Here is a 26,215-nt window from a genome sequence, read left to right on the forward strand (position 1 = left end):
TTAATTTAATTTTTTTTTTTTTTCGGAACTGGGGATTGAACTCAGATCCTTGCATTTGCCAGTCAAGTGCTTATCCTACTGAGCCATCTCCCCGGCCCTGTAGTATAATTTGAAACTAGAAATTGTGACACCTCCTGCCTTTTATCCCCCCTCACAGTTGCTGTAGAGCTTCTGTGTCTTTTGTATTTACACGTGAGTTAAGGATTGTTTTTTCTACTTCTGGGCAGGCTATCATAGAACTTTTGGTGGAGTTTGTGTTAACTCTGGCTCTCTCTTGATGGCTGTTTTAACAATATTGTGCAGACCCATAAATACAAATGGTTTTTCTGTCTTCCATGTCTTCTTCCACATTTTTATTCAGTGTATGTCATTTTCATTGCAGTGGTCTTTCTTCTCTTTGGCAGGTCGATTGAGTTTTGTTTCTTGAAGCTATTGTGAGTAGAATTGTTTTCCTGATTTTTTTTCTCAGCTTACTCATTTTTGGTGTTCAACTTGTGTCCTGTGTTTGTTCTTCAAGGAGTTCGAAATCATCTTTGCTCTGTTGTGGGCTGGGCATGAGTGGTTTCCTGGAGTCCACACTTAGCCCTGAGCCTCTCCATCTTCTTCTCCTGTAAGTGATGATAAGTTACAGCATCTAGGAAATGTAGGGAATCTTCACTGGCCCCACTATGCCCTGCTACCAGTCCTCCCTGTCACAGTATTTAGTTCAAGACTAGTGCACCAGCCTCGCCAGCCACCTGGGCTCCCTGCCAGGTGGTTTTGGAGGCTTGGCAGGAATGATGCCCACACGGTCCCTGGGGAATGGATTGGTGTCTGGAAAGCATTTCTTTGCCTCCTCCAAGCCACTGCATTTCTCAAGGTGAAGCCAACTGGGGTGTGTGCCAGGCAGACACCAGGAAGAAACCTCTGCATTGTGTCCCCAACAGTTTTTCTATATTCCATGCAGGGGAGTGCTGAGGTGCTGGGGGCACTCACTTCATCTTCAGTTCAGTTTGGATGTTGGTACCATTTGCCACATTTCTCTGGGTGCTGCTGGTGTTTCCAGTCCAGGTCTGTGTCTGGAAATGTGCACACATGCGCATCCAGTTGTGTTCACAGCCATGCACACCCATGCACACCTGCCTTCTCACACATGTGCCCCTGAATGCACACTCAGCCATGGGAAATCTGTATGCACCCATTCGTGTGCATGAAATCAATGCACATAGGAATAAGTACACAGGCCCATGTATGCACGCTATACTCACACATGTGCACACACTGTCCTGTCCATACGTGCACTTTTTTTATTAATGAATTTGGTACAGGGTCTCACTACGCAGCTCGGACACCTTGTGATCTTGTTTTCAGCCTTCTCAGCACTGGGATTACAGGCGTGTGCCACCAGACCCAGTCTTGGTGGCAGGCTTGGTGTGCCCAGGGCAGGCCAGTGTGGCATGTGGTACTGGGAATTGCACCCGGTCCTTGTGCTTGCCTAGGCAGGTGCTTAGACTGCTGAGCTACTTTTTGGCCCTCATGCACATTTTCCTAGGTGAGGCACAGCAGCCTGACCCCCAACTGTGCCATCTCTGAGGGCCAGCACCCTGCATTCACTGTCATAGCCACACTTCAGGAGTCTGTAACTGTTCTGTCTGTGCAGTGACCAACAGGCCTTATTCAAGTGTCCCCTGTTGTTCTGATAATGACCCTGATGCCACAGGGCCACATTTCTTTTGGGCTGTCATGGAACTGCTCCAGGACTGGTCATGGTGGAGGTTGTCCTGACCCCAGAGCCTCTGCCTCAGCCTCGGCCTTCCTGCCCTCCACCTTGGCTGACTGGAGGTCTTAGCCCCACTGTGTGCCAGTGAGGTCACATACTCAGGATGTGTTCAGCTGCTTCCTTGAGTCTGGATCAGGCTTGTGCTAGGAACACTGGGAAGACAGTCATGTGGAGGGGATGTGGCAGTGCTAGCACTGGGAAGGACCCTCTCCTGACACCAATCCTGTGTTGCTGCCCTTGGCCCCTCTCCATCACTGATGACCCTCCTCACTCTTGGTCCTCCAGGGGCAGCCCCAGGTCCTGTGCTGTCCTGGTCTCTAAATCCTCGGCCTATGGGAGTCATGAGGAGCCTACTCTGCTGCCCAGGCTACCTCACCAAGTACCAAGTGGTTCATGGTGATTCTTTAGGAAACTAAAGGGTTTTGTCGGTTTTGCAGGCACCCAGTGGAGCATTTGGATTTCAAGCCAGTGGCTTCTGTGCTCCACCAGGTGGTAGGGACCCCAGAGACTGGGCCTTGGCCCAAGGAGATGTGTCTGGCATGAACATGGGCCCAAACCCCAGAGTGGAACCTGTGTGCTGTTCCAAGAGGGTTGCTAGTGCCTGGCCCGCCCTGCTTTCTACAGAGCAGGAAAGTGGGATGGCTCCACAGTTCTTGGTTAGAAATTAGACCAATGTTGCAATGTTCCCTCAGATCCATGAGTTGTGTGCCAGGCAGTGCCCCATAGGGTGGGAGGTGCTAAGCTTCTGTGGGTGGGGCTACCTCCAGCCCTTCTGTGTGCTTCAGAGAGCTCCTAAAGAGGATGACCCAGCCTTGGCCAGTCCCTGACTTGTATCCCAGCAGAGAGCCTTTGGTAGGCATTGCAAGAGCTCAGTGCTCTATCATCAAGATCTACAAAGTAGCCATAAGCCAGTGTCCAGCAGAACATGTAGAAAGTCATAATCCAGGGGCCCCAAAAGGGGAAAAGCTGTGTTTTATGTTCTTTTTTTTTAATATTTATTTTTATTTATTACATTTATTTATTGTGTGTGTGTGTGGCCAGCTCAGCCCACCAGGGGGCGGGGCTGGCTGGCATGTGGTGCTGGAGGATCGAACCGAGGTCCCTGTGCTTTGCCAAGCTTGTTTCAAGTAGGTGCTTTAGACCACTGAGCCATCTCTCCAGCCCTGTTTTATGTTCTGAAGGCAATGTGGAAAGCTTGCAGGTTGTGTCTTTGTTTCTGGGAGTGGTCAGCTGCAAGGCACTGTGGTATCCAGGCTGGCATATCAGGCTGGCGTATCCAGGCTGGGGCTGGTGTCCTCTCTGACATTTACCTATGCCTGCTTTCCAGAAAGCCAGCTTCTTGCATTTACACATGGGTGTCCTGTGAAAGTGAAAGACCACACTATTCAGGAATCCAGAACAGCCCACTGACAAGACAGAACAGACCCTGGCTGAGTCTGGGTGTCTCCCACTGCAGGAGCTGTGGAGCTGGGACAGATGGTGCATGTGGGGTCAGGACTCCCTGGGGGACTGCTGTGCAGGGGAAGGAGGGGTTTCCTTGACCCAGGGTTCTTGGCAGAGAACAGACCTGCAACAGGGACCCCAGGCCTACAGCAGGTGTGGTGGCTTCTGGGGCCCAAGCTGAGTCATGGAGTTGCCCTCCAGGGCATGTGGGGCCAAGCACTCTGGAATAACTGGGCCCCCGCCCTGGCAATGTCTGGCTCCCATGAGTCCCTGGGCCCTGGTGGCTCTTGTGGCTGCTTCTTGTACCAGCAGAGACTCATTGTGGCCCCACAAAGGACCTAGTTTTTGTCCTGATGGATGATAGGTAGCCACCCTGGAAAAAAATCTATCTGTGCTTCCTTGGCAGCATCTCTGCTCCTCCATGTGACAGGCAAGAGGCAGCAGTGGGTAGCTCCAGGGTCCCTGGACATCCACTGTAGGTGGATCCTGTGAATAGGGCTTACATGGCTGACAAAGGAGGGGTCTGGGCAGAGTGTAGCTGGGCAGCTAGATTCAGAACATTGCTAGCATGGGACAGCAGGTCCTAGGGCAGCAGTGGCTTCCCTGGTCTTTGAGCAGCAGGACCTTGTAGGGGGTGGATTGTTTTCCAAGATCCATACCATGGAGATCTCTGTGTGGGCAGCCATAGCTCTGCCTCCCACATGCATTGCTAGCGTCCCGGCCACACAGCAGGGAGGGGTCACTGTTACCCAGCATTGTTGCCTAGCAACAGAGTCATGCTTCATCATCAGGTTGCCAGGGGAACAGAGGATAGTTAGCCTTAGGTCAGACTCACATGTAGACAGCAAAGGTCTCAGCCAGTGCCCAGAGCCCTGGTGGCACTTGGCATTGACCATGTCCTCTCCTGTGGGGTCCTCTGCTTGGGTAGGACTGTCCTTTCTCTGTCTTTCCTTGAGATGAAGGCTCTCTCTCCAGTGCCTGGGGCATGGTCTGGACTCCATCATGTGAGCCCAGCTGTCCCTGTGTGTGCCCTATATGTCCCCATGCCTGAGGCTGCAAGAGACAGGCTAGGTCCTGCAAAAAGGGCCAGTGGGGCCAGTGAGATAGCTCAGCAGTCTAAAGCACCTGCTTAGGGCAGCTTAAGCAAGCACAGGGGACCACGGTTCAATCCCCAGCACCACATGCTGCACCAGCCCCACCCCCACGGTGGGCTGAGCCAGCCACTAAAAAAAAATGAAGGGCCCTAGTGCCTGGTATGTGCTGCTCATGGTAGGTGCCTCAGTCTGAACACACAGATGGTGACCCTGGGAGAGGGCACAGGCAGGACCCATCACAGGGCCAGAGTAGGACAGGGCGTGTGAGCGGCTTGCTGTGCTGCTGATTGGAGCCCTGACCACACCCAAGTGCTCCCTGAGCATGTCTGCTCAGGTGAGGGAGTGTGTGAGAGTGTGTGAGCCAGTCATGAGCACATGTGAGTGCATGTGGGATGGGGCACACCTGGTGGGGCCGTCAGGAGCATGTGCTGCAGCAGCCAAAGCCTCGAGGGTCTCCAAGGAGTCTGGGTGTGCTGTCCTTCCTGTGCCTGGATACATTCAGGATTCTGCATTGAGCATGGGAATGGGGCTGGCCAGGGAGGGTCTGGGCACCCAGAGTTGTAGGGTGTCCTACAACTGTGAGTCATGGAGGGTAGGCCCGATCTGGATTCCCTCTCAGTAGGTGCAGATCAGGGGAGGTGTCTCCAGAGTATCTGTCCTAAAATTTCATAGATACACTGAGGCATGAAATCACATAATGGCAGTGAATTTTCCAGCAGGCACCATTGCCTGGGCACTGCTGAGACTGCTCCATTGTGTCTCAGGGATTAGTTCTAGGAGCACTGCCACTTCATGGCACAGGGATACTACTGTCAGCTGTTGGAAGCTGTCCTGAGCCCAGACATCCAAGCCCTGCCCTTTGGCCAGCAATCGATGGATGGCTCCTCTATGTCCCAGACACAGCTGGGGACATGTCATAGGGCTGTTTCATCCCAGCTGCATCCCAGCTGCAGAGCCCGGCTGGGATGGGGCAGTGCATTGGCTCCTCTGCCTACAGAAGGTGGCCAGGGGGACTTGGGCAGAAGGGAGGAGGCGGGCCAGGCATAAGCAGTGCTGGCAGGGCAAGGGGACACTGTGTGTGCAGGGGCTGTCTGAGTGTGTGCATGCATGAGAGTGTGCATGAGTGCAGACCACCTGCTGCCACTTGACTCTGCTTCTGGTGTCCCGGTGCTCTGAGCTGGGCCCTAAGCCTGTGCCTCAGTCTTTCTACTTGTAGGATGGGTCCTAATGGGGTTCCTGGCACTGAGACAGCACTCCTCAAGGACTTGAGATTCACATGGCCCCAGGGATATTCCGGGTGGGTCATTGTACTTCTGTCCAGCCAGATTCTTTTGTGATCAGAAAATTGAGGTACAAAGGTGGGATGCTTATCAGGGTCACTGCTGTGGAGGTCAGAACTCCTCTGGCTGCTACAGGTGCTCAGGTAGGGAGCCTGGCAACACAAGCAGGTAAAGCCAGGGACTAAGGAGGCATGGGGTCTGCTCCACCCACCTCCCCAGCCCAGGTTGCACCTGGCCTCACAGCTGCCCTGTCCTGAAGCAGCAGAGGCTTGGGTGCTCTCCAGGGGCCATGTTCTGAGGTGCTGCCCAGGCTCTGAGGCCCAATGACCTGAGCAGCACTTGTGCCTGCTAGGGCAGACCTGGGCATGGCTGGCCTTGGCTTGGCTCAGCCAGAAATAACTGGACGCATGTGCTACTTCTTCCTGGGTAGAGACTGAGCCTACCAGTGTTGGGGGCTGAGTGCCACTCTGGACTGGAGTGGTCAGTTGTGAGGGATGTGTCCTGCAGAGGCCATGCCTGTCACTCTAGCTTGAGGAAGAGTCAGGGAAGCAGCCTGCAGGTCTCCAAGCTCAGCCCATGCCTTCGGGCTCGGTAGTCATGTCCTGCAACAGACACTTGTGTGTAGGCTTCAGGATTCTGTGTAGCCTCCCTCCTTCCAGCAGCACTGCAGGAGGCAGCAGGCTTTGCCCTGTGGGCTGGGGCCCAGCAGGAAGGTGGGAAAGGTCATGGGCCACCAGGTGGGCAGCAGGGTGGAACACAGGGGTCTTGGCCAGCTTGCCCCCATGGCTGTTTCTGTGCAGGGCTTTGGCTGGTGTTACAAAGCCTCACAGCAATGCAAAACCTCAGCTATCAGAGTGGTTTTAGTTCATCTGTTTTGAAATTTGTTATTATTTACAACTTCAAATTGAATCTATCATGGTAGATAGGTAAGTTTGTCATCCCAGCATTCTGGGAGGTGGGGAAGGAGGACTACAAGTTCAAGGCCACCTGGGCAATTTAGTGACTTATTGAGACCCTGGTCTAAAAAATAAATAAATAAATAAATAAATAAATAAATAAATAAATAAATAAATAAATAAATAAATGTGCTGCAGATGTAGCTTATTGTGAAGGGCCTGGACTCAATTCTCAGTACCGCATAAACACCACCATCAAAATTCCCACCAAAGGCCCATGTCCCCACAGCCTGCCCACTGTCCCTGGGTAGGCAGGCTTCACGAAAAGAGCCTCTCGCACTCACATTCAGAAGGCGCCTCATGTCTTTAGTCTCTGTGCTCTGAGTCAAGCCTCACAGACACTCAGTTTGAGGCCATGTGGGCAGCCAGGGGCACCCCCTCCTTCCAATGTTGTGGGACTGCAGGCTTAGTTTTCCCCCTTGCAGGACCATCCCGGCCCTGGGCCAGCTGCATGTTCAAGGAGCCCGAGGGTGGAAGGTGACACTGCTGGACCCCTTCTCCCTTCATAGGCAAGGCCTTTCAGGAATCATCCCTGAGATGGTCACCTCCAGAAAATGACCTGCTGTTGCCTGTCCCCTACCCGCTTCCCAAAAGCCAACTGCCCTGGGGCCAGTGGGAGCCAGGCAGCTCAAGCTTAATAAATCCCATGAATTATCCAATGCCTTCCTGTTGATGTCCACTCATATGCAGTTGGCCAGGGCCCAGCATTCCCAAGAATTAATTCAGAGATGCTGGTGGTACTTGGAAAGCCGGAGTCCTGGGAGTCACGGGGAGCTGGAGGGGTGACCCTAGGTCCCAAGGTCTAAGTGCATAGTCAGGCTGAATTTGGAAGGGGACTGGCCGGTTTCCCACTGTCCCATTTCCTCCTCTCATCCCTGAGGCAGCAGTTGGGTCAGAATTGGATTTGCAAGGAGTTGAGCATTTTTTAAGTTCCAGTTTCACCACAGAGAAGTGGCTCCAGGCCAGGACTCCAGCATTCTGAGCTGTGGGGAGGGTGGGACAGCTGGTGCCTTGGTATCCCCAGAGGCTTGGTCCTGGCCTGAGGCCCCCAGGCTCACACATCCCCCAGGCAGAAAGCCCATAGCTCCCAGGCTGTAGATGAGTTGGAGAAAACCCACCCACATTCCTGAACACCCTGTCCCCCTCCCTGGATGTGGAGGAAGGAGTTACCGGATCTGAAGGTGCTGTCACCTTGGTTTCTGCTGTCACTTTGGTCCTTCTGTCTGTGGGAGTGCCCAGGGGAGTGGCCAGCCCGGGAGAGTGAAAAGGGAGTGGGGAGGGCGGGGCGGCCCCTCCTCCTGGCTGGCAGAGTCTGCCTGGCCTCCACTGCTCTCACAGTCCTGATGGCTCCCGACCCCAGCGGATGCCTGCGCCTGCTGCTGCTGCTGCTGCTGCTGCTTGCCTGCTGCCTGGCACCTGCCCAGGCCACCCTGCTGACCGACTGGCTCTGGTCTCCAAAGATCCGTGACTCCACAGCCACGCCAGTCTCCCAGTCCCAAGGCCGCCTATCCCCGCAGCCCACAGAAGCCCGCTCTACGCCTGTGGCCACCCAGCATGACCCCACGGAGCCAAGGACCACCCCTGCCAGCCCCCGGTCAGCCTCAGAGGAATATGCAGCCATTCAGAGTGAGACCCCTGCTGCCCACATCACCCCCAGGCCCCTGACTGACTCCTCTGCAAGCAGTGACACAAAGGAGGAGAACATCGCAGGCGTTGGTGCCAAGATCCTGAATGTGGCCCAAGGTATTCAGAGCTTCCTCCAGCTATGGGACGACACTGCTCCAACTGGGACCTCTGCTTCTGTAGGGAAGCCAGCCACCTCTACTCCCACAATCCTGCACAACCTTACTGGACACTCTGGTGACCTCCAGGACAGCGGGGCCACTCTTGGGCCCAATCATGGAGCCTCAAGTGTTCTGGGAACCCAGACAGCCAAAGCCAGTGCACTGGCCATGCCCAGCCAGCCACCTCCATCCCTGGGTAGGTCCCAGTCACCACTGAGGGGATCCCCTGTGCCACCTGTGTCCCCAGGTAGAGTTTCTCTCTCTCCTGCACCTGGTGGAGCCCCTCCCTGGGGCAGCTGGCACTCCTTGGGGCAGCCCCAGGATCTAGATTTGGCAGCTGGTAGTCGCCAGCACCATGGACATCCTGACTTCCGCTGGGTGCCTTTTCTGGTGACGGGTGAACCCTCTGCTCTTGCCTCTGGCCCCTCAGCCTGGTTCTCTCTGGCAGCTATGGAACCTTTCCCTGGGAACAGTGGTGCTTGGGTCTCTCCTGTGGCTTCTTCCAGGGGGCCTGGGCTCACTAATCACTCTGTACTGCTGGGGCTCAGCCCCCCAACGCCTGATGGCCACTGCCTGCACCTGACACCTGCTTTGCCCATCTGCAGCCACCTGGGCATCAGGCGCTCATGGCTGCCCAACCACCTGCGCCACAAGAATGGCAAGGAGGTGCAGGCAGCTGCGCAGGCCTGGAGAGGCCTCCTGCGGACACACTGCCACCCCTTTCTGGCCTGGTTCTTCTGCCTGCTGCTGGCGCCCCCCTGCAGCCCTGGCCCGCCGCTTCCCCTGCCACCCTGCCGCCAGTTCTGTGAGGCCATTGAGGATGCGTGCTGGAGCCACCTGGGCGGGGCCCAGCTGCCTGTAGCTTGTGCTACATTGCGTGCCCAGGAAGATGGGCTCTGTGTATTCATTGGGCCAGCAGCAGGTAACTATCAGCCCTCTCCTGATGCCTGACCAGGTGACCAGAGCAGCCCTAGCCTTGCCAGGTGGGCACCGTGTCCCTGAAGTGAGCTCCTGGGGCTATAGAGTCATAGCTGCAGCCATGGTGGCAGGTGCTATAGCGTCTCCCAGAGGGGAGGTGTTCGCACACTCTGTGCTGCTCTCAGGTGGTTGGTGCACTACCACATGGGCCCCAGGGCTTCATAGTGACTTAGCTCTCATCGTAGTTCTGGGACAGCCCACTATCCCCTCAGTCACACCAAGAAACTGAGGCACAGAGCTATGGCTTTGTCTATATCTCCCAATCCTTACATTTTGCCATTTAAGCATCTGGGGTGCCAGGGATGGGTCTGGCTGCTCCCAGGGCCTGTGCAGCCTTGGAGGATGGGCACACTGAGGCCCCAGCCTCCTGTGCCTGCTCAGGCATATACCCACCATGATTGCACTCACCCTGCAGTTGGCCTGCCCCTCCTGCTTGCTGGTGAGGGTGGCAGGGACAGGTTGGGCAGCAATTCAGACCTGTGCTGGCTCCTCTTGCTGGTCCCATTCTACCTTTTCCTCCCCATGCTGTGTGTGCCTTGGCTGTCCTATGGATGTGGGTGTCCTGTCTTCCACACCTACGGCAGCGGCTTTGAGCCTGGGTCAGGTGGGGGTGACTGTGGCAGGAACGGTCAGTAGGTCATGTAGCTGGGCTGCCTGGGCCAGGAATTCCCAGCAAGTCTTGGCCAGTTTGGTCCAGTAAAGACTGGAGCCCCTTGGAGCCTTGCAGGCCTGGAGTGCGGATGGAGTGCAGGCAGGGCAGGGCCAGGTATTGAGGGTGCCCAGTTCTAGCACAGGGGCACAGAGGGCTGCACCTTGGGCCTGGAGGGTGTGAGCCCGGGGGCCATGCATTGTGTGTGTGCTGTGTGTTTTTCTGTGTGTCTGTCTGTGTCTGTGTACACAGCCCTGTTCCTGACACTTACATGACCCCATCTCTGGAACAACCAAGGTGGCCCAGGCCTCCATGCAGGGCTTTGCCTCACCTCACCATGGCTGACTAAGGTGCTTGCTCTGGCCCTGTGGGCGGCCCAGGCAACTTAGGCACAGCAGCCTTCTTCTGGGGAGGAGCCCTGCAGCCCAGGGTCAAGCTTGGGAAGCCAAGTGTTCTGTTGGTGAGGCTTGGTCACGTGAGATTCAGGCTGGGCTGGCTCCGGGCGGTCCTTACAGCAGCCAGGCCCAGGCCAGGCAGCGTGGGCGAGGAGTTTCTCTCACTGCAGCCAGCTGGCCAGTCAGTGCCTGAAAGGGACTTTTTAGGGAACATCTGGACATGTTGGCTGTGTTCCCAGCATGGCCCTGGGGGGCTTTTCCATCATGCTAGTGACCCGCATCCCCTCAGGCCAGAGGTGGGTGGCACATATCATTAGGCCAGGAACTCTCAGATGTGGTGGCAGGGTCCCCTCTGTGGGCCCCTCCCTGAGTCCTCCAGGGTGGCCCCCACATCTGTTAGACACTGTCACCAGCTTTAGGTAAGCAAAAGGAGGGAGAGGGCCCAATGGGACAGAAAGGGTCCTTGGTGTCTGGTCCCTCAGAAGTGGCTGGGAGATCTTGGGATTGGAGCCATAAACACTGACCCTTAGAGGTGACCCCAGCTGGTGTGGCAGGGAGGTGTTGGGCAGGGAGGAGGAGCTCCGGCAGGAGGAAACTCAAATCTGCTGCCTTTCATGCCTGTTCAGAGATGTCTAGTTCCCTTCCTCATGCATGCCTTTTGTTCATGGGACTATCTTGTCCCCTGGTCTTGCCACATCTGCATACACCTGGTCCTACACATCTGGGCCCCCCCTCTGCTCACCCTGTGTTCCTCCTGCAGCTGCTGACTGTGTCCAAGTTAGGCATTGTGGGCTGCTCTCTGGCCTGCTGCAACCTCCAGGAAGCCCCAGGCTGCCCAAGAGTGACCGGCCAGGTGGGAACTGTGTCCCTGGGTCTGCTGTGGAGCCTGGGTCTGCTGTGGAGGTCTGGGCACTGGGCCTTGGGAATGGCAGAGGCAAGAGGCACCCTAAGGGACACCATGGGCCAGTGTGCTGTGGCTGGACAGGAGTGTTCCCACTCCTGAGCAGGTGTGGCCCAGGTCTCTACCTCACTCCTCCAGTCAAGCATGGGCCTTACAGTGTTATCATTCTTCAGAATGCTTCAGTTAACTCAAAGTTTCTATTTAACTTTGATTCAAAAAGGAGACAAGACCACTTTCATGGAAAAATACCTAAGTGATTATCTGTTGTGTTTGGCAACCTGCAAATATTTTTCATGTGAGGCTGATGGAACTTCCTGTGGGCTCCCATCCAGTACAGGCAGCCACCGTGACTTGTCCCTGCCTAGAGTAGGCCAAGGAGCAAATATCCCACGTGACATATGCTACATACATATGTCCTGGAGTGCTCAGCACGACTGAGTCAAGTGGCAGACCCCACACATGGTGTGACTATGTCTTTGTGTGAGGCACCTTAGTGTTGTTGCCACTGTCACCAGGCAAGATGCTCAGTCTCCAAGCCTATTCATCCTATGTCCTCAGAACTGTGAGCCCTTTGATTAGCCTCTGCTTTTCCTTCCCTCCCACTCCTGCATCTGGGACTTCATCTTGTTGCGGGGACTGTGTGGGAATTATCTTTCTTGGTTTGCCCAGCATCATGCCCACTGAGCCATGCTTGTCTTCTCCCATCCAAGTACTAACCAGGCCCGACCCTGCTTAGCTTCAGAGATCAGACGAGATCGGGTGCGTTCAGGGTGGTATGGCCGTAGACCCATGCTTGTCTTCTCATGGACGAGCTGCCTTTCCTGCTCTCTGGAGTTGCACTGGTGTCGGTACCATGTCTTCTCTGCCTCTTCCTCTATCCTGTGTACATAGGTGAATTCCACTTCCTGCCTTTGTGGTGAATAAGGAGGCTGTGCCTTTTCATGCCTGAGTGCAGTTCTGTGGGTATGTATCCAGGAGTGGGATTGCTGGGTTATGGGGATCAACTCTGGGTTTTGGGGACCCTGCCTTTTTTCCCTAATGGCAGAGCCAGCTGACATCCCTACCACATATGTGTAGGGGTCCCTTTTCTCTGAGTCCTCACCAGCCATCATTACATGCCTTTTGGGGGGCAGCTGCTAGCAGATGTGAAGTGGTGTAGAGTAGGCCAGGTTGCAGATATCCCAGAGGAAGTTCTCTGGCTTCCTCTGTGCTCCTCTGAGGCAGTCAGAGATGCTTCTCTTGTGTAGCTGTGGGAAATCCATGTCCCAAAATGTCTACCTTGTCCTTTGTCCATTTTTAATCAGGTTACTGATATTTTGTCCTGGAGCTGTAGGAGCCCTGTGTTTTGAGCATTGGCCTGTGTCATGGTGAGGTTTGCAGGACACCTCCTACTGTCCTGCATGATGGGTTGTGCTACGTGGCTGTGTGTTCATCGGATGCAGGCAGCTCGCTCTGCCCAGCCCCATCTCCCTGAGGAGTAGCAAGGCTCTGGGGCTCCCCTTGGAGCTGCTCAGAGCAGCTCCCTGAGGCTGCCCCACCCATGACTAGAGATTCATCCATCCTTCTGCCATGTGAAGTCACTGTTATCTAACTTTTTTACAGTGATATAATTGACATGAAGGTACCATCTTTGCCATGGCTAAGTGAGCAGCTCAAAACACTTCATCTTCCTACCCTGTCACACTGCCCTGCTCACACGCTGACTCCCTTCCCTAGCCCTGTGTCTCTGCTTCCTGTCTCGAGCCCTCCTATGAGTGGGGCCACCATGTCCTCACGTTCACCTGTGTTGTGGCCATGTCAAAAGGTCCCTTATGGAGGCTGGGGACCTCCCCTTGGGCACACAGGCTGGACTACAGTTTGCCTGCTCCTCCCTCAGTGGACACTGTAGTGCTGCCGTGCCTCGGTTGTGAGTGAGGCTGTTGTGAGCTGCAGTGCACAAATGTCTCAAGAGACCTTGGGTCAAGAGGTCACTCGAACTTTAACTCTTTGAGGAGCCCCAGAATCTGTTTCCACCTCAGGGTCCCCTCAGCGGTGCACACAGGTTCCAGCTTCTCCAAGCCCCACCAACACTTTCTGTTGTTTTTTGGCCTTAAAACCATGCTGTTGGCCCTTGCACAAGTGTGAAGTGGTGTCTTATTGTGTTGATTTCCCACTTCCTGCTGATAAATGTGTCCTCAGCCTCTGAGGCCAGGACCAATGTTCATTTGTCCCTTTTGGGAGATGCCTGGGCCAGCCCTCACCCCCTTTCAGTCAGGTCACTTTGCTGTCCTCATTGAACCTGAGGGATTTTCTTATGGTCTTGACATTAACCCTTTCGGAGATTTACAATCTGCAAACATTTTCTCCTGTTTTGTGGACTGTCTTCATTATTTTTGATACAGTATGTAAAATGTTTTCTCAGGGAGCCAGTTTGTGTGTTTTTCTTCATTGTGCGTATGATATCACCAGCAAACCAAATATCCTGCGTTTGGGCTTTGTGTTCTTTTAATGGTGCTATAGCCAGGCCTTTTCTTCAAGTCTTTCTTCTTGTCAATACAGGATATGTGAGGTCCCAACTTTGCATGATTTTCCCAGCACCATTTATTGGTATGGCTGTCCTTTCCCATTGGAAGGGGATTGCCGCACCTTGTCACCTTGCCATCAGAAGGTGGCAGACAGAGCCTTTTCTTGTCTCATGCCCATCACTCCCTCCTCTCTGGCCCTGTGTACTTTGCTGATACAACATGATATAAACTTCCTAGTAAAGAGATGATCCAGTCAGATGCGCTCAAGCAGGACAATACAGAGAGGAAATTACAAGCAGATGAGCCACCCCGGCTGGCTTTCCCACTGCAAAGAAAACCATGTTCATGTGATTCTCCCTACATTACCAAAGGAAGTGAAGGGAATCCCTGGCTGGGGGTTTGGGCTGTATGCCCAGCTGGCTCCAGGAGATCACAAACTTTGGCCAGTGAGAGCCCACCAGGCGTGTGCCACAGTACCACACACCCAGCATGTATCTCCTCTGTGACAACTAAGTCCCCAACCAAGAAGATGACCACGGCAGCAGGGGACAAGGGGCACAAGGAGGCTGCAGGTGGAGCAGCTTCTAGGTTCAGAGAAAGTGGAGAGGCACACATGGGTGTCTGGTCTTTCATCCTCCTGGGCCTTGACACTGGTACGATGGGTGCAGCCAGGAGGGGGCCTGAGAGCACTGAGCAGTGTGGTCTGGGGGTGACTCAAAGTTGCAGAGTAGATGTGGAGATGACAGGGTAGGTGGGGAGGTCACCCAGGTGCTCAGAGCAGGTGCAACACTATGGCTTTCCACAGTTCAGAAGATTGAGCATGTGCACTCTGTGTGTGTGTGTGTGTGTGTGTGTGTGTGTGCGTGCGCACGCGCATGTATGCGTGGTACATGCATAGGTGTGTGCCCCAGTGTGCACACAAGTGTGTATTGTGTATGCATGTGTGTGTGCATGTGTAGTGCGTGAGGCCTTGCCAAGATTAGAGACTGAGACTGCCAAAGAGTCAGTTGGTCATCGATGTGAGGCCCCTTCTAGTCTCTTCTGTCCTAGCAGCTATGTGGCATCTTGTGCCATTGCCACCCAGTGGTGACGACAGCAGCTTTATGGAGTTTGGCATCAGGAATCTTTTTTTTTTTTTTTCAAAGTTTTATTGACAAACAGATAGCAATGAGACAGTTTCAAATCATATCGGAAGGACAGTTTCAACAAATAATACACTGCATATATTCTTCTTAGTGGTTAATTGCTGTACAAGATGCGGACTTGTGATCCCATTTACAAACACCATTAGAACAAATCATTCTATTCATTAAGAGAATGCAACCATATATCTATCCCAACCTCTTTGAATACACAGATACAAAATGGACATTCATCGGTATACCCCATTTTTTCTAAGTTCCGTTATTGAATATTATAGGTGTGTAAATTCAGCAAAATATTCTAAAAGAGTCCAGTAGCCCATAATAGCATTGGGTCTTATATTAACTGGCAATGTCAGAAATTATTGACCTGAGTCCCCCACAGCTCAACCCAACAGCATGGCTTTATTTCTTATATTTCGACTTCATACTTTTCTACTGGATGGTTAAGACCAAGGTAAAGCAGGACCTATGCAACTAGAGTTGTAGCTTTTTGGTCTGAGAAGGTCAGTGAAATGCCCTCAGGATTTGTCCTGAGATCCTGGCATCAGGAATCTTGAGTCCTCCAGCTTTCCCAGATGGTTTCAGCTGCTTTGGTTCCCGTGGTTTCAGTAGGGATTTTCTGATTGTGCAGGAATCATCTCTTGGTGTCTGGGCTATTGGTTTTGATGGGTGTCTGGGCTATCAGTCACCTTGGCAATGTTGACCTCCATGGTGTCCCTCTAAATTCATACTAACCCAAATCCCACTAGGAGCTACGGCCTCTGGAGGATCAGGAAGTCCAGAGCACCCTGATTCCAGGCTTGGGGTTAGTGCCTTGAAAAGAGTTCAGGGTTGAGGGGAGCAGTGGTTTGCTCTCCCATTCCTTCTGCTACATGATGATGCAGCATTGGTCCCTCAGAGGCTCTGCCAGGAGGGCCCACCTTGGCATAGAGGAGCTAGACCACCAGAGCATGGGTCAGTAACTGTTCTTTCTGTGGTGGTCTGTGGTGCTTGCTGACAGTAGCACAAACAGATCAAACCCTGACAACCTGATTTGTGGCTCATGGCCACAGGTGTTTCCACTTATTTATGCGTCCCTTGACTTCTCTCAGTGACATCCTGCTGCTTTTGTGACTCACATCTTTCATCTTCTTGGCTAAGTTGGGTCCTGAGCACCTTCTCTTCAATATTGTTTCTCTGGGGCTCAGTGTTTGTGACTTTCTTCCATATTGCCCACTGCTTTTGTAGAGGAGAGTGGTGATTTCTGGGTGCTCCCTTTGTATCCTGCTACTTTGCTGAGCTTGCTATTTCTAATAGGTCTGAAGGTCCATAGGACTTTCTACATGCAGCATCTTATTTGTAGACAGAAGTAATTTTATGCTTTCCTTTCCAGATTACAAGGTTTTTGTGACTCCTTCCTGCCTTGTTGTAGTTGGGCTGAATGGCAATGGGAGAAGCAGCCTGGCTTGCCAGTCCTGTCCTGGGGAAAGCACTCTGTAGTCACGCTGTGGGGCTCCTGTCCCAGTTCTTCATGTGTCCCTCATGGCACTGAGATGGCTTGCTCCTCCTTGATTGTTGAACATTTTTATCACCAAAAGGTGCTGGATTTTGTCTAACACCTTTCCTACCTCTGTTAACATGATGGTGCAGTTTGTGTAGTGTCGGTACAGTGATTGGTTTCCTATATACACCCTGCACCCAGAAATCTCTCTCAGTTATGGCATGTGAACCTGAGTAGCTGGGTTCAATTTGTTGCTATTTTGTTGAGAATTTCTGCCTCAATGTTCATGAGGAATATTGGCCTTGAGTCTTCTCTTCTTGCAGTGTCTTGTCTGACATTGGAGGAAGCAGTGCTAACCTCACTGGGTGAGTCAGGAAGTATCTGTCCTTTCTGGAGGCGTTTTAGAGGGGCTGTTTGAGGTCTTTACATGCTTCATAGAATCACTGTGAAGCCAGCAGGTCCAGGGATTTTCTTTGTGAGTTTTTTGGATGCTGATCCAGTTTCATCCCTGGTTATAGATCTACTCTATTCTGTTGCTTTGTAATTTAGCCTTGGTAGGAACCTATCTGCTTCATCAACATTATTGCCCAATTTGTTGACCCTTTTTAATTTCTGTAGAATCAATAATGTCCCAACTTTGATCTTAGTAACTTCAGTCTTCTCTCTCTTTTTTTTCTTGGGCTGGTTAGCTAAAGGTTTGCCAAATTTGTTGATCTTTCCAAAGAACCAACTATTGGTTCCATTGATTTTCTCTGTTTTTTGTTCTCTGTATCATTGACCTCTGCACTCATCTTCATGTTTCTTTCCTTCTGCTATCGTTGGGCCTAGTTTTTTCTCCTTTTTGTAGTTCCTTAACATATGTAATGAAGTTTCATGGTTGATTTGAAGTCGTTTTGTTTTTTTAATAAAGTGTAGCTATAAATTCCCCCTGTGTTGTGTTTTCTTCTGTCCTGTAAGGTTTTGTTTTGTTTTTTTTCCCATAATTTTCCTGTAAGGTTTAATGTACTGTTTTTATTTTTGTTTGCCTCTAAGTGTTTTTCTCATTTATCTTTTGACTTCATCTTGATTCATTAGTTGCTTGAAAGTATGACTTAATTTTCACAAAATTTAAAATTTCCAGTTTCACTTCTTTATTTGTATTTCTGGCTTTGTCTCCCCGTGGTTGGAGGCTGCATCATACGTGCTGTCTTTTGAAGTCTGTAGAGGTTTGTTTGTGCCCCAAGTGTCCTGCCGTCTGCAGCCGTGTGTACCCTGAGCCTGGCCACGTCATCCTGTGCATCTGGGTCTAGCTGATCTGTTGCGTCGTGTAAGCCCTCAGGGTCCTTCCTTGGCTTTGTTGGGCTATTCTGTCCATTACCAAGAGAGAGAGCTGAGATGTCTTGGGTTTCGTCCATGTCTTTGAGCTTTGTGTCATGAATTTGATGTACTGTTGCTCAGTACAGAGATGTATAATTGTTAAGTCTTCTTGTGGTGAAGTTGTTAATTACTAATTCCATCCTTTGTCCCTTGTCCCCACTTTGACTTCAGGTCTGTTTGGCCACAGCACAGCTGTCCTTGCTCTCCTTGCTGTTTCCAGGGACACCCTGTCCAGGCCCTTCACTCTCAGCCTGTTTGGGTCTTTGGATCTGAGGCAAGCTCTTACAGAGAGCCTGTCCTTGGATTATAGATTGCAAAATTCATTCTACCAGTCTGTCTTTAGGTTGAAGAGTTTTTTCCATTTACATTTAAAGTAACTTTCCCACAGCTTTGGGCCCTCATTCCATCTTGCTGCCTTTCTTGTCATTCTTTTATAACAGAGTGTCCACATTCCTTTCCCCTGCTGTTACCCTCTTTGTGAGGCTTTTTTTATCACCCAAATCCTGGCTCTGGAACTTGAGTCATCACTGTCTCACCCTAAAGACAGGCAGGTGCTGCCCAGCCCGGCCCAGCCTTTTGGTTGCATCTTTGCAGTGTGTGCCCCAGGCATAGACTAATAGCTCCTTGAAACCCATTTAAGTTATGTACAGAACAAAATGTGCAGTTACAAACCAAAGTTACTGTAGTGAGCATCAGACTGATAATTACATTCTCAAGAGTATTAGTCTCTGAGTTATGCAGAAAATGGAACATGCAGCTAGGAGCCATCGCTGTACCCATACAGATGTCACAGTAGTCTGTGACTGGCCTGTGCACTGCTCTGTTATCTGTCCTGTGACCTCCAGTCCCCACCTGGTGTCCTTGCTCTCCCTCCAGCATTCACCTTTTCTTTACCAGAAATGTTGGTTTCTCTCACTTTCAAAGGATAGTTTAGGAAGATGTCACTTCCATGGTTTTTGTGCTTAGCCTCTGGCTTGGCAGGTCTCTGAGGCCTGACATTTCAGGAGAGCCCAAGGGTGTCTGGAGTCCATCTTTAAACTCAGCCTGTGTTCATGAGCTTTCCCTTCTAAGTGGTCAGGAGAACCTGCGGGGCCGCATGGCAGCACTGGGTACAGGGAGGTGTGGGAACTCCTGAGGGTGTCAATGTGGTGTCTGAACCCTGTACCTGTCTCTACCTGATGTTTGCCCTGTCATTACCACTGCCTCGTATCAGTGTCTGTGAACCCTGCTGAATTCAGGGGTCCCCGTTCCAGGCTGTCACTTTCTGTCTTGAGGGGATTTTGACCAAGAACCAATAGCCCTGCATCTATCTGGGCTTTAATTCCTGGTGCTCTGTGTGGTACCTGGCATCAGGGTGCAGCAGATGTGAAACACCTCACCCTTTGCCCCCTCGATGGTTCGCTGTGACTCAAATTTTATCTGCACCCCTGTTGCAATGTTTATTTTGTCCATTTGCCTAATGCTTATCCATTTTCAATGTTTTTCTGACAACACAGAGCTAGAATTTTTTTACTGTGCTGTTTTTGTTGATGCCTCTGCTCTTTGCTCTCTGACCAGATCGGTCTCATCTTGTCTTCTGCAGGAGAGCTCCCTAGCCTGTGATTATGGAGGCTTTGGGACCTGCCCCGACTCTCCATTTGTTTTTAAATTGCTTTTGACTATTCCCACAGATTCTGGGTTGTTGTGACTTCTGGTTCCATGAGGACCCCGGTGTGTGTGTCTTGTCTCTCTTGACCAAGAGGTGCTGAAAGCCTGGGTCATGATGCAGAAGCACCCAAAATGCCCATCCATGGAGCCCAGGGCACTTTCTGCTCACTGGAGCTATGCTGGCAGAGGGTGTAGTGCCTGGAGCAGTGTGAGGGCTGCCTGACTTGCATGGTGACTGAGCAGATGTGTTAGCCAGGCCCAGGTCCCAGCCATCACAGAGCAGATGATCTGATAGCTGCGCTGGTCAGATCTACCCTAACCATCCCAGGTCTTGGGAGGGGATGACTGCCCTACCACCCCCACCAGGCTTCCTCTGAGCTTGAGCACAGCCCAGGCATTCCTTGTGGAGGAAGAGAACCCAGCTTCTGCCCAAGGCAGCTGGGCCACTGCTGGGTGTGGGAGGTGGGGACCTTGGCTGTCACAGATCTGTAATGCAGAGCCATCCAGTGACTTTAGAGCCCTGGCATGCGGAGGCTGCTCACTCGGAAACTGTAGGAATTTCATGGCAAGGAAATAGGAGGACTTTGGGAAGAACCAGCTGTGCATCCATGGGGTCCCAGCCCAGAAGGTGGCAGCTGCTGTGTCCCTATGCATTAATCAGGGATGCTCTGCCCTGGGAAAGAGAGGGTAGCTTCACCACTAGCGTTGGGCTGGCAGATCCCTGCTTCCTAGTGTGACTGTGGTGATAGTGGCAGCTGCTCAGGGCCCAGGCCAGCTGCCTTCAACCTTGGGGGTGGCTGATACAGAAGCCAGCTTTGTCCATGACTTTCTAGCTCCAGGTAGCATGGAGGGGGTCTCCTGCAGGAGGCAGGGAGAGAGACCAGGGGGTCCCAGCTGCAGCAAGGCTGCCATATGGACACGGGAGGATACATGTGAGGGCCACTAAATCTCCATTTGCACTTTGCTTCTAGGAGAGCTGAGGGACCCTGCTGGCTCCATGACACTGAGGTTCCACATGTCCCCTCCTGTTCTGCCCAGGGGTCCTGGTCGCCTGGCCCTACAGCTATGCTGTGTCTCTCACTCATGTACTTGAACACATGCATGCACACATTTTACCACCACCTGTCAGGTTATGAGCATCAGCAGCCCCACCCCAGAAAAGCCCTAGGCGGTGGCCTCTCCTGTGATTGTCATGCACTGTGGTGGCAACCATATCAGGACTCATGGAGAAAACCTGTGGCCCAGGCCTCAGCTGAGTCCTGCCTAGCACAATCCTGGCCAGTGCCTCTGAGAGGTTGTCTCCTGGAGTGGCACTGCCTGTCTTGTGCCCAGTGGTGACCATGCCCCTGGATATCCACAGGCTCACCTTCATAGACCTGGAAGGCGTCATGAATGGCAGCCCATATCCTTCTTCAGTGGCTCAGTCCCACTGGGAAGGACAGGGTCTGAGGGTGAGGATACAGCACCCTGACTGTGTGCGTGCAAGTGTATGCACTCATGCATGTGCACACATGTATGTTCAGTGACTCCAGGGAGATATGGGGCTTGGTGTTGGCATGAGAGCATGTGGTGAACACTTGAAGCCCTCATGGTGACTCTGGGTGACTCAGAGTACTACAGACCATGGGGCCACTGATGTGAGCCTTTACACGCCCCCCCTCCCAAGTATTGTGTCCCTGGCATAAACAGACATGCACCCCAGTGAAGAGCAGCAAAAGGCTGGAAAAGCTGCTACCTCCTGGGAGCTTGACATTACCCCAGGCCCAAGAGACTCCTAAGCTGGCAGCATGGCCAGAGAGGCTGGAATGAGATGCCCACGTGCTGTCCTTCAGGGCCCATAGGAGGACAGCCCTGTAGCAGCAGCTTGTGTGCTTCCCTCCATCCTTTCCCAGCCATCCTAGCTTGGAAGAAGCCCAAATATTCAAGGCCAGGGTTCCCTCTTCCTGCAGTGCAGGGATGCTGTCATTCCTGGGGTATGCTCCTCCTTGTGTCTCTTCTGTGCCATCTGTGAGGCCTGAGGAGGGGGCATGGCCTGTAGCTGCTATGTTCCTTACAGAGGGTCCTTTGGGTCCGATGAGGGGGGCTGACTTTGGTGGTCACTGGTGGCAAAGCCCAGAGGACCAGGACAGAGCAGGCATGGAGACATGCCCTCCCTCATTTGGTTTCTTCTGGTGCAGCTCCCTCACCTGCTGCCTTCTCTTTGCAGGGAGCACCAGCCAGGAGGTGGGGCTGCTGCAACTCCTCGGGGACCCCTTGCCCCAGCAGATCATGGTCATCAGTGATCCCGAGGTCGGACCAGCCTATGTCTTTGGACCAGATGCCAACAGTGGCCAGGTGGCCCGGTACCATGTGCCTAGCCCCTTCTTCCATGACTTCTCGCTGCTGTTCCATGTGCGGCCAGACACAGAGGGTGCAGGCATGCTGCTCGCCATTACCGATGCAGCACAATCAGCTGTGGTGCTCGGCGTGAAGCTCTCGGAGGTGCAGGACCAGCATCAGAACATCTCACTGCTCTACACAGAGCCGGGTGCCAGCCAGACCCACATGGCTGCCAGCTTTCACTTGCCTGCTTTTGTGGGCCAATGGACCCGCTTTGCGCTCAGTGTGGACAGCGGCTCCGTGGTGCTCTATGTGGACTGTGAGGAGTTCCAGAGGCTGCCATTCACACGGTCCCCACAGGGCCTGGAGCTGGAGCCTGGGGCAGGCCTCTTTGTGGGCCAGGCTGGAGACGCAGACCCCGACAAGTTCCAGGTACCCCTCCTGTGGTGGGTGGGTGGCCACTTGAGATGGAGATAGCAGCTGCACCACCCAGTGCAGCCTGCGAGTAGAGGCCCTGCCTGCTGGTGGCCAGCCTGGCTTCCTGGTCTTGAGTGCCCCTTGCAGATGGTGTATTTGGGCCCGTGGCTCTCTGACCCAAGGTTTCTGTGAGACCTCTGGGCCCAGACCATGAGGGCTCCTTCTGGCTATGTCCTAGGACTGTGACAAGTGGGGCAGACAGTCCATGCTGGGTTAGGTGAGTGGGAGCCAATGGCAGCCCAGTTTTCTGAGCTGTACAATTACAACTCAAGCCCTCACTGACAATTGTTAACCACCAGAAGCTGGTGACAGCAGGATCTGAACCATGTGGGTCCTTCTGTAGGTTTTACACACTAGTGAGGGGTAAAAGTTGCATACCCATAAAGAAGAGAGCTTACATGCCTGGAGGGGTAAAGGTTATTTGAGAGTGGCACACCTGGTGTGACTGGCTGGCCTCATGACATCAGTTACCATTAGAGTCCATGTGCCCTGGCCCCGTGGCCCCGTGGCTCCACCCACAGCAGTGTGGGCAGGGCTTCCTAGAGGTGCCAAAGTTTCTGTTTACTATGTCCCCACAGGCATCTCCCCAGTGCTTTCATTTCCCGGCCTCCAAATCTCTCCTGTAGCACTGGATGGAGTTCTCCCTGGAGCAGTTGTGTGGGCGTCCTATGGCACTGACTCAGCTTGAACTCTAGTGCTGTGGCTGGTCTGCAGCCAGCCTACCCCTGCTGGTCAGCCTGCCCAGATGGTCATGGTGTGTGCTGATGTGGATGTATCCCCAAGGGACAAAGAGTTGACTGTGCCCCTGACAAGAACCGCTTGTCTGAAGTGGTCCTAAGTCTTGATGCGTCCAAGTCCTGGGCATCAAACCTTGTCCTTGGCAGGAACTTTCAACCACAGGCTTCAGGAGCCCCAGGACTTTGGCACCAAACTGGTCCCCTTTGTATTTCTTTTTGATCCTCAAGCGTGATAATAGGAAAGAGAGCATCATCTTGCCTGTGGTGTGACTTCCCAGGCATTTCTGGAGGAGGTAGTGTCCATGCTTTCTGTTCAGGCATTCTACCCACCAGACAGTGGGCACAGGGCCATGGGCACCCTGCCGCGGCCTACAGTGCCAGCAGACTGGGTCAAGCTCTCACCAGGGCCTTGTAGTGCTGTGGGCGACCAGCTGCCCTCAGATAGGGGCAGTGTCCAGTAACCTGCATTTTCAGGGCTATTGTTAGTAGAGATAAGCATTTTTCCCCACCCATGTGTTGGCTTTTTGTTTTTCTACTGTTTATGTTTTCTGTGAGTGACCTGTTTACGTTCTTGCATTTTGGGGATAGGCTTGGCCATTTCTTAACTGGTTTTATGCAACCTCATAATATATGAAAGAAATTGAGCCTTCGTTTTGTGTGGTGCAGATTTTATGTTCCACTTCAACATTTGCCCTTTTGCTTTTTAAAAAACCATCAAGACATGTGAAGGGTTGATGTAGCTAAATCTGGTATGGAGAAAACACTGACCTTTAACCAACAGTCTGCAAATGACAGGATGGAGTCAGGCACCCCAGGGCATGTGCCTACTCTCAGCTGCCTGCTTCTCTCTCTGATCCCTCAGCCCATGTCTGGTCTAGAGTAGGGAATCCCCAGCACCAGCCCACCAACTGATACTGGTTTGTGTTATAAAACAGGCCACACAGCTGGAGGTTAATGGTGGGCATGGAAACTTCATCTATCCTCACAGCCACTCCCACTGCTGCACCCCCACCCTAGCTCTGCCTCCTGTCAGGTCAGCAGCCCTGGCTTCTCACTGGTGTGTAGACCTTGCTGTGAGCTGTGTTTGTGAGGGGTCCACGTTGCACACTCCTTGTGAGGTTTTGAAGCCCAGATACAACAATAACAGAAATGAAGCCCAGGTTCAATACTAACAGAAATGAAGCCCAGGAGGCCAGGGGTATAGTTCAGCAGTGTAAGCGCCTGACTGGCAAGGACAGGGGCCAAGGTTCGATCCCCAGCACCACATGCCACACCAGCCCTGCCCCTGGGTGCGCTGAGCTGGCACCAAGTCCAGGCTTAGTAGGGCACATCTATAATCCTGGGGAGGCTGAAAACAGGAAGATCACTAAGAATCTGAGCGCGCACGCACACACACACACACACACAGAGAGAAGAAGAAGAAGAAATGAAGCCCAGGTATGGTACAAACAGAAATGAGGTGCAAGGTGCAATAGTAACAGAAATGTAGCATGGTGGAATAATAAAAAAATGAAGTGCCAGTATACGAGTAGTCGAGATAAAGTGCACAGTGACTGTAACATGCCTGAATCACACTGAAGTCAACACTTGCCCTGTCCATGGAAGAGTTGTCCTCCGTGAAACCTCTTTGTGGTGCCAGAAAGGCTAGGGACGGACAGGTGGACAAGAGACCCCAGTTTGCTCCATGGGCTTTCAATCATTCCTGCAGGAAAGGAAGCACACTTGTATACTGGTGCAGAGATGAAGATTCTAGTGCAGATATTTTCAGACTTCTTGGATGGGGATTCCCAGGAAGGAGCCTTGTGAGTCGTGTACTCCACGGTGCCTGGCAGAAACAGGATGCGCTGGGTCCTCTTTGTCCCCTTGGAGGAGGTGGTCAGTCAGCCCCTCCTGTTGCCACTTACATTTTGAACAGAACCAGACACTGGGCCTGGGCCCACGAGGCCCCAGGCTGGCGCTTCTAGGTCTGGCGCTGTCTCAGGCCCAGGTCACAGGCATGCGTGGCGTTCTCAGGTTCACCCCTGTGGAGTCGGATGGGGGAGGCATCTTGGAAGGCGTTTTCCATCCAGGTGGACGAGCATTCCAGGAAACACTATTTCTGATCCTATTTCAGTGTCTGCACCTTTCTGTTGTTACTTGACAAGCTGTTGCTGTGTGTCTCTCGATTTAATGTCTCTTGCTGGAAGTGCCTCTTTCTCATTCTGTTTGAGTTTTTCTTCCTGTGCAGAGATAGAACCCTGGACCTGGTGCACACTAGGCAATTGTTCCCCTTGGCACCAACTCTGTCCCTTAACCCTGAGGACCCTTGGTCCTGGTTTGCAGTAGACATTGCCAGGAGCAGATGCCCTGTTCCCTTAGTCCTTGGCCTCCAGCCCTCATGATGAATGTGCTTTCTGTCATTTCTGCTTTGCCCAGTGACGAAAGTAGCTGAGCTGTGAGTGCCCCAGGGTGCTGCCATGGCTACAGTATGACACTGGGTGATGTGGATGCTGAGGTCACAGCCTTCCATGTGGGACCTGTGTCTCAGGACAGGTTTTCTAGCAGGCAGCTGAGTGTAGGGCTCTAACCTCACTGCCCCTCACCAAAGCCAGACCCAATGAGGAAGTTCAGTTCACTCATGGGTACAAATTGAGCCTATGTGCCCTAGGCCTCCTGCAGTCACTCCTGCCTGCCACCACCTTTATGATGCGCCCTGGACCCTGTTACTCATGCAAACAATGCTCATTAGGGGCATACCCACGGCCAGATCTGTGCAGAAGCGCTGCTTCCTACTGAGCTGCACGGAAAGTGTTGCTTGGGACAGAGTGACCCCTGAAAGCGAGCACTCAGGGCCACTCTGCATGGACGACACCAGGACAGAGCAGAAGCCACCGCAGTGTGAGAGGCTGCATCCCATCTCCCATGGCACAGAGGGCAATGGGTTCCTAACACAAGACACAAGGCCAAAGGGGAGTGGAAGCAGCAGGGAGGCCATGCAGCCAGGAGAAGCAGGGGGCTGGCAGACTCACACATAGCCGCCTCATGTGGGTTCTTGTCATTCACACATAAGTGTGGGAGGTATGGCAGGAAGTATCTCCAAGCCTTGTTTCTAAAATGCTTTGTGGTCCCTGGGCTTCCAGTGTCCACTGTCTGGTTCTGAGTCTGTTACATATATGCAGTGGGTCCCATGGCTGCTGCACAGCTGGCATTGTCCCTGCTGAAAATCACGAGGAGAGTTCCAGCTGGAGTGGCCTTGTTGCTGGTGAGGCCCAGGTTTTGCCCACCTGTGGCTCCTGATCCATTGTGGTGCCCACAGTCTGGGAAACAAGCCA

The 26,215-nt window shown here is 52.8% G+C and overlaps 1 protein-coding gene across 6 annotated transcripts in view; it reads left to right on the plus strand.

Moving 5' to 3' along the window:
- Positions 1 to 26,215, plus strand: part of Col18a1 (collagen type XVIII alpha 1 chain) — a 78,753-nt gene that overhangs the window by 28,919 nt on the left and 23,619 nt on the right. For 4 of the 6 annotated variants that reach the window (XM_023715979.1, XM_023715980.1, XM_023715982.1 and 1 more), the window contains exons 1-2: positions 7,839 to 8,563; positions 21,578 to 22,122. In XM_023715979.1, coding sequence (XP_023571747.1) covers positions 7,876 to 8,563; positions 21,578 to 22,122 — 1,233 coding nt within the window. In that variant the 5' untranslated portion in view covers positions 7,839 to 7,875. Of the gene's footprint in view, positions 1 to 7,838; positions 8,564 to 21,577; positions 22,123 to 26,215 lie in introns of those variants that run through there. The other 2 variants (XM_023715981.1, XM_023715984.1) reach the window with 2 other exon arrangements.

This window comes from Octodon degus, unplaced genomic scaffold (genome assembly GCF_000260255.1).
Source record: "Octodon degus isolate 3935 unplaced genomic scaffold, OctDeg1.0 scaffold00045, whole genome shotgun sequence".
Classification (NCBI taxonomy): Eukaryota; Metazoa; Chordata; class Mammalia; order Rodentia; family Octodontidae; genus Octodon; species Octodon degus.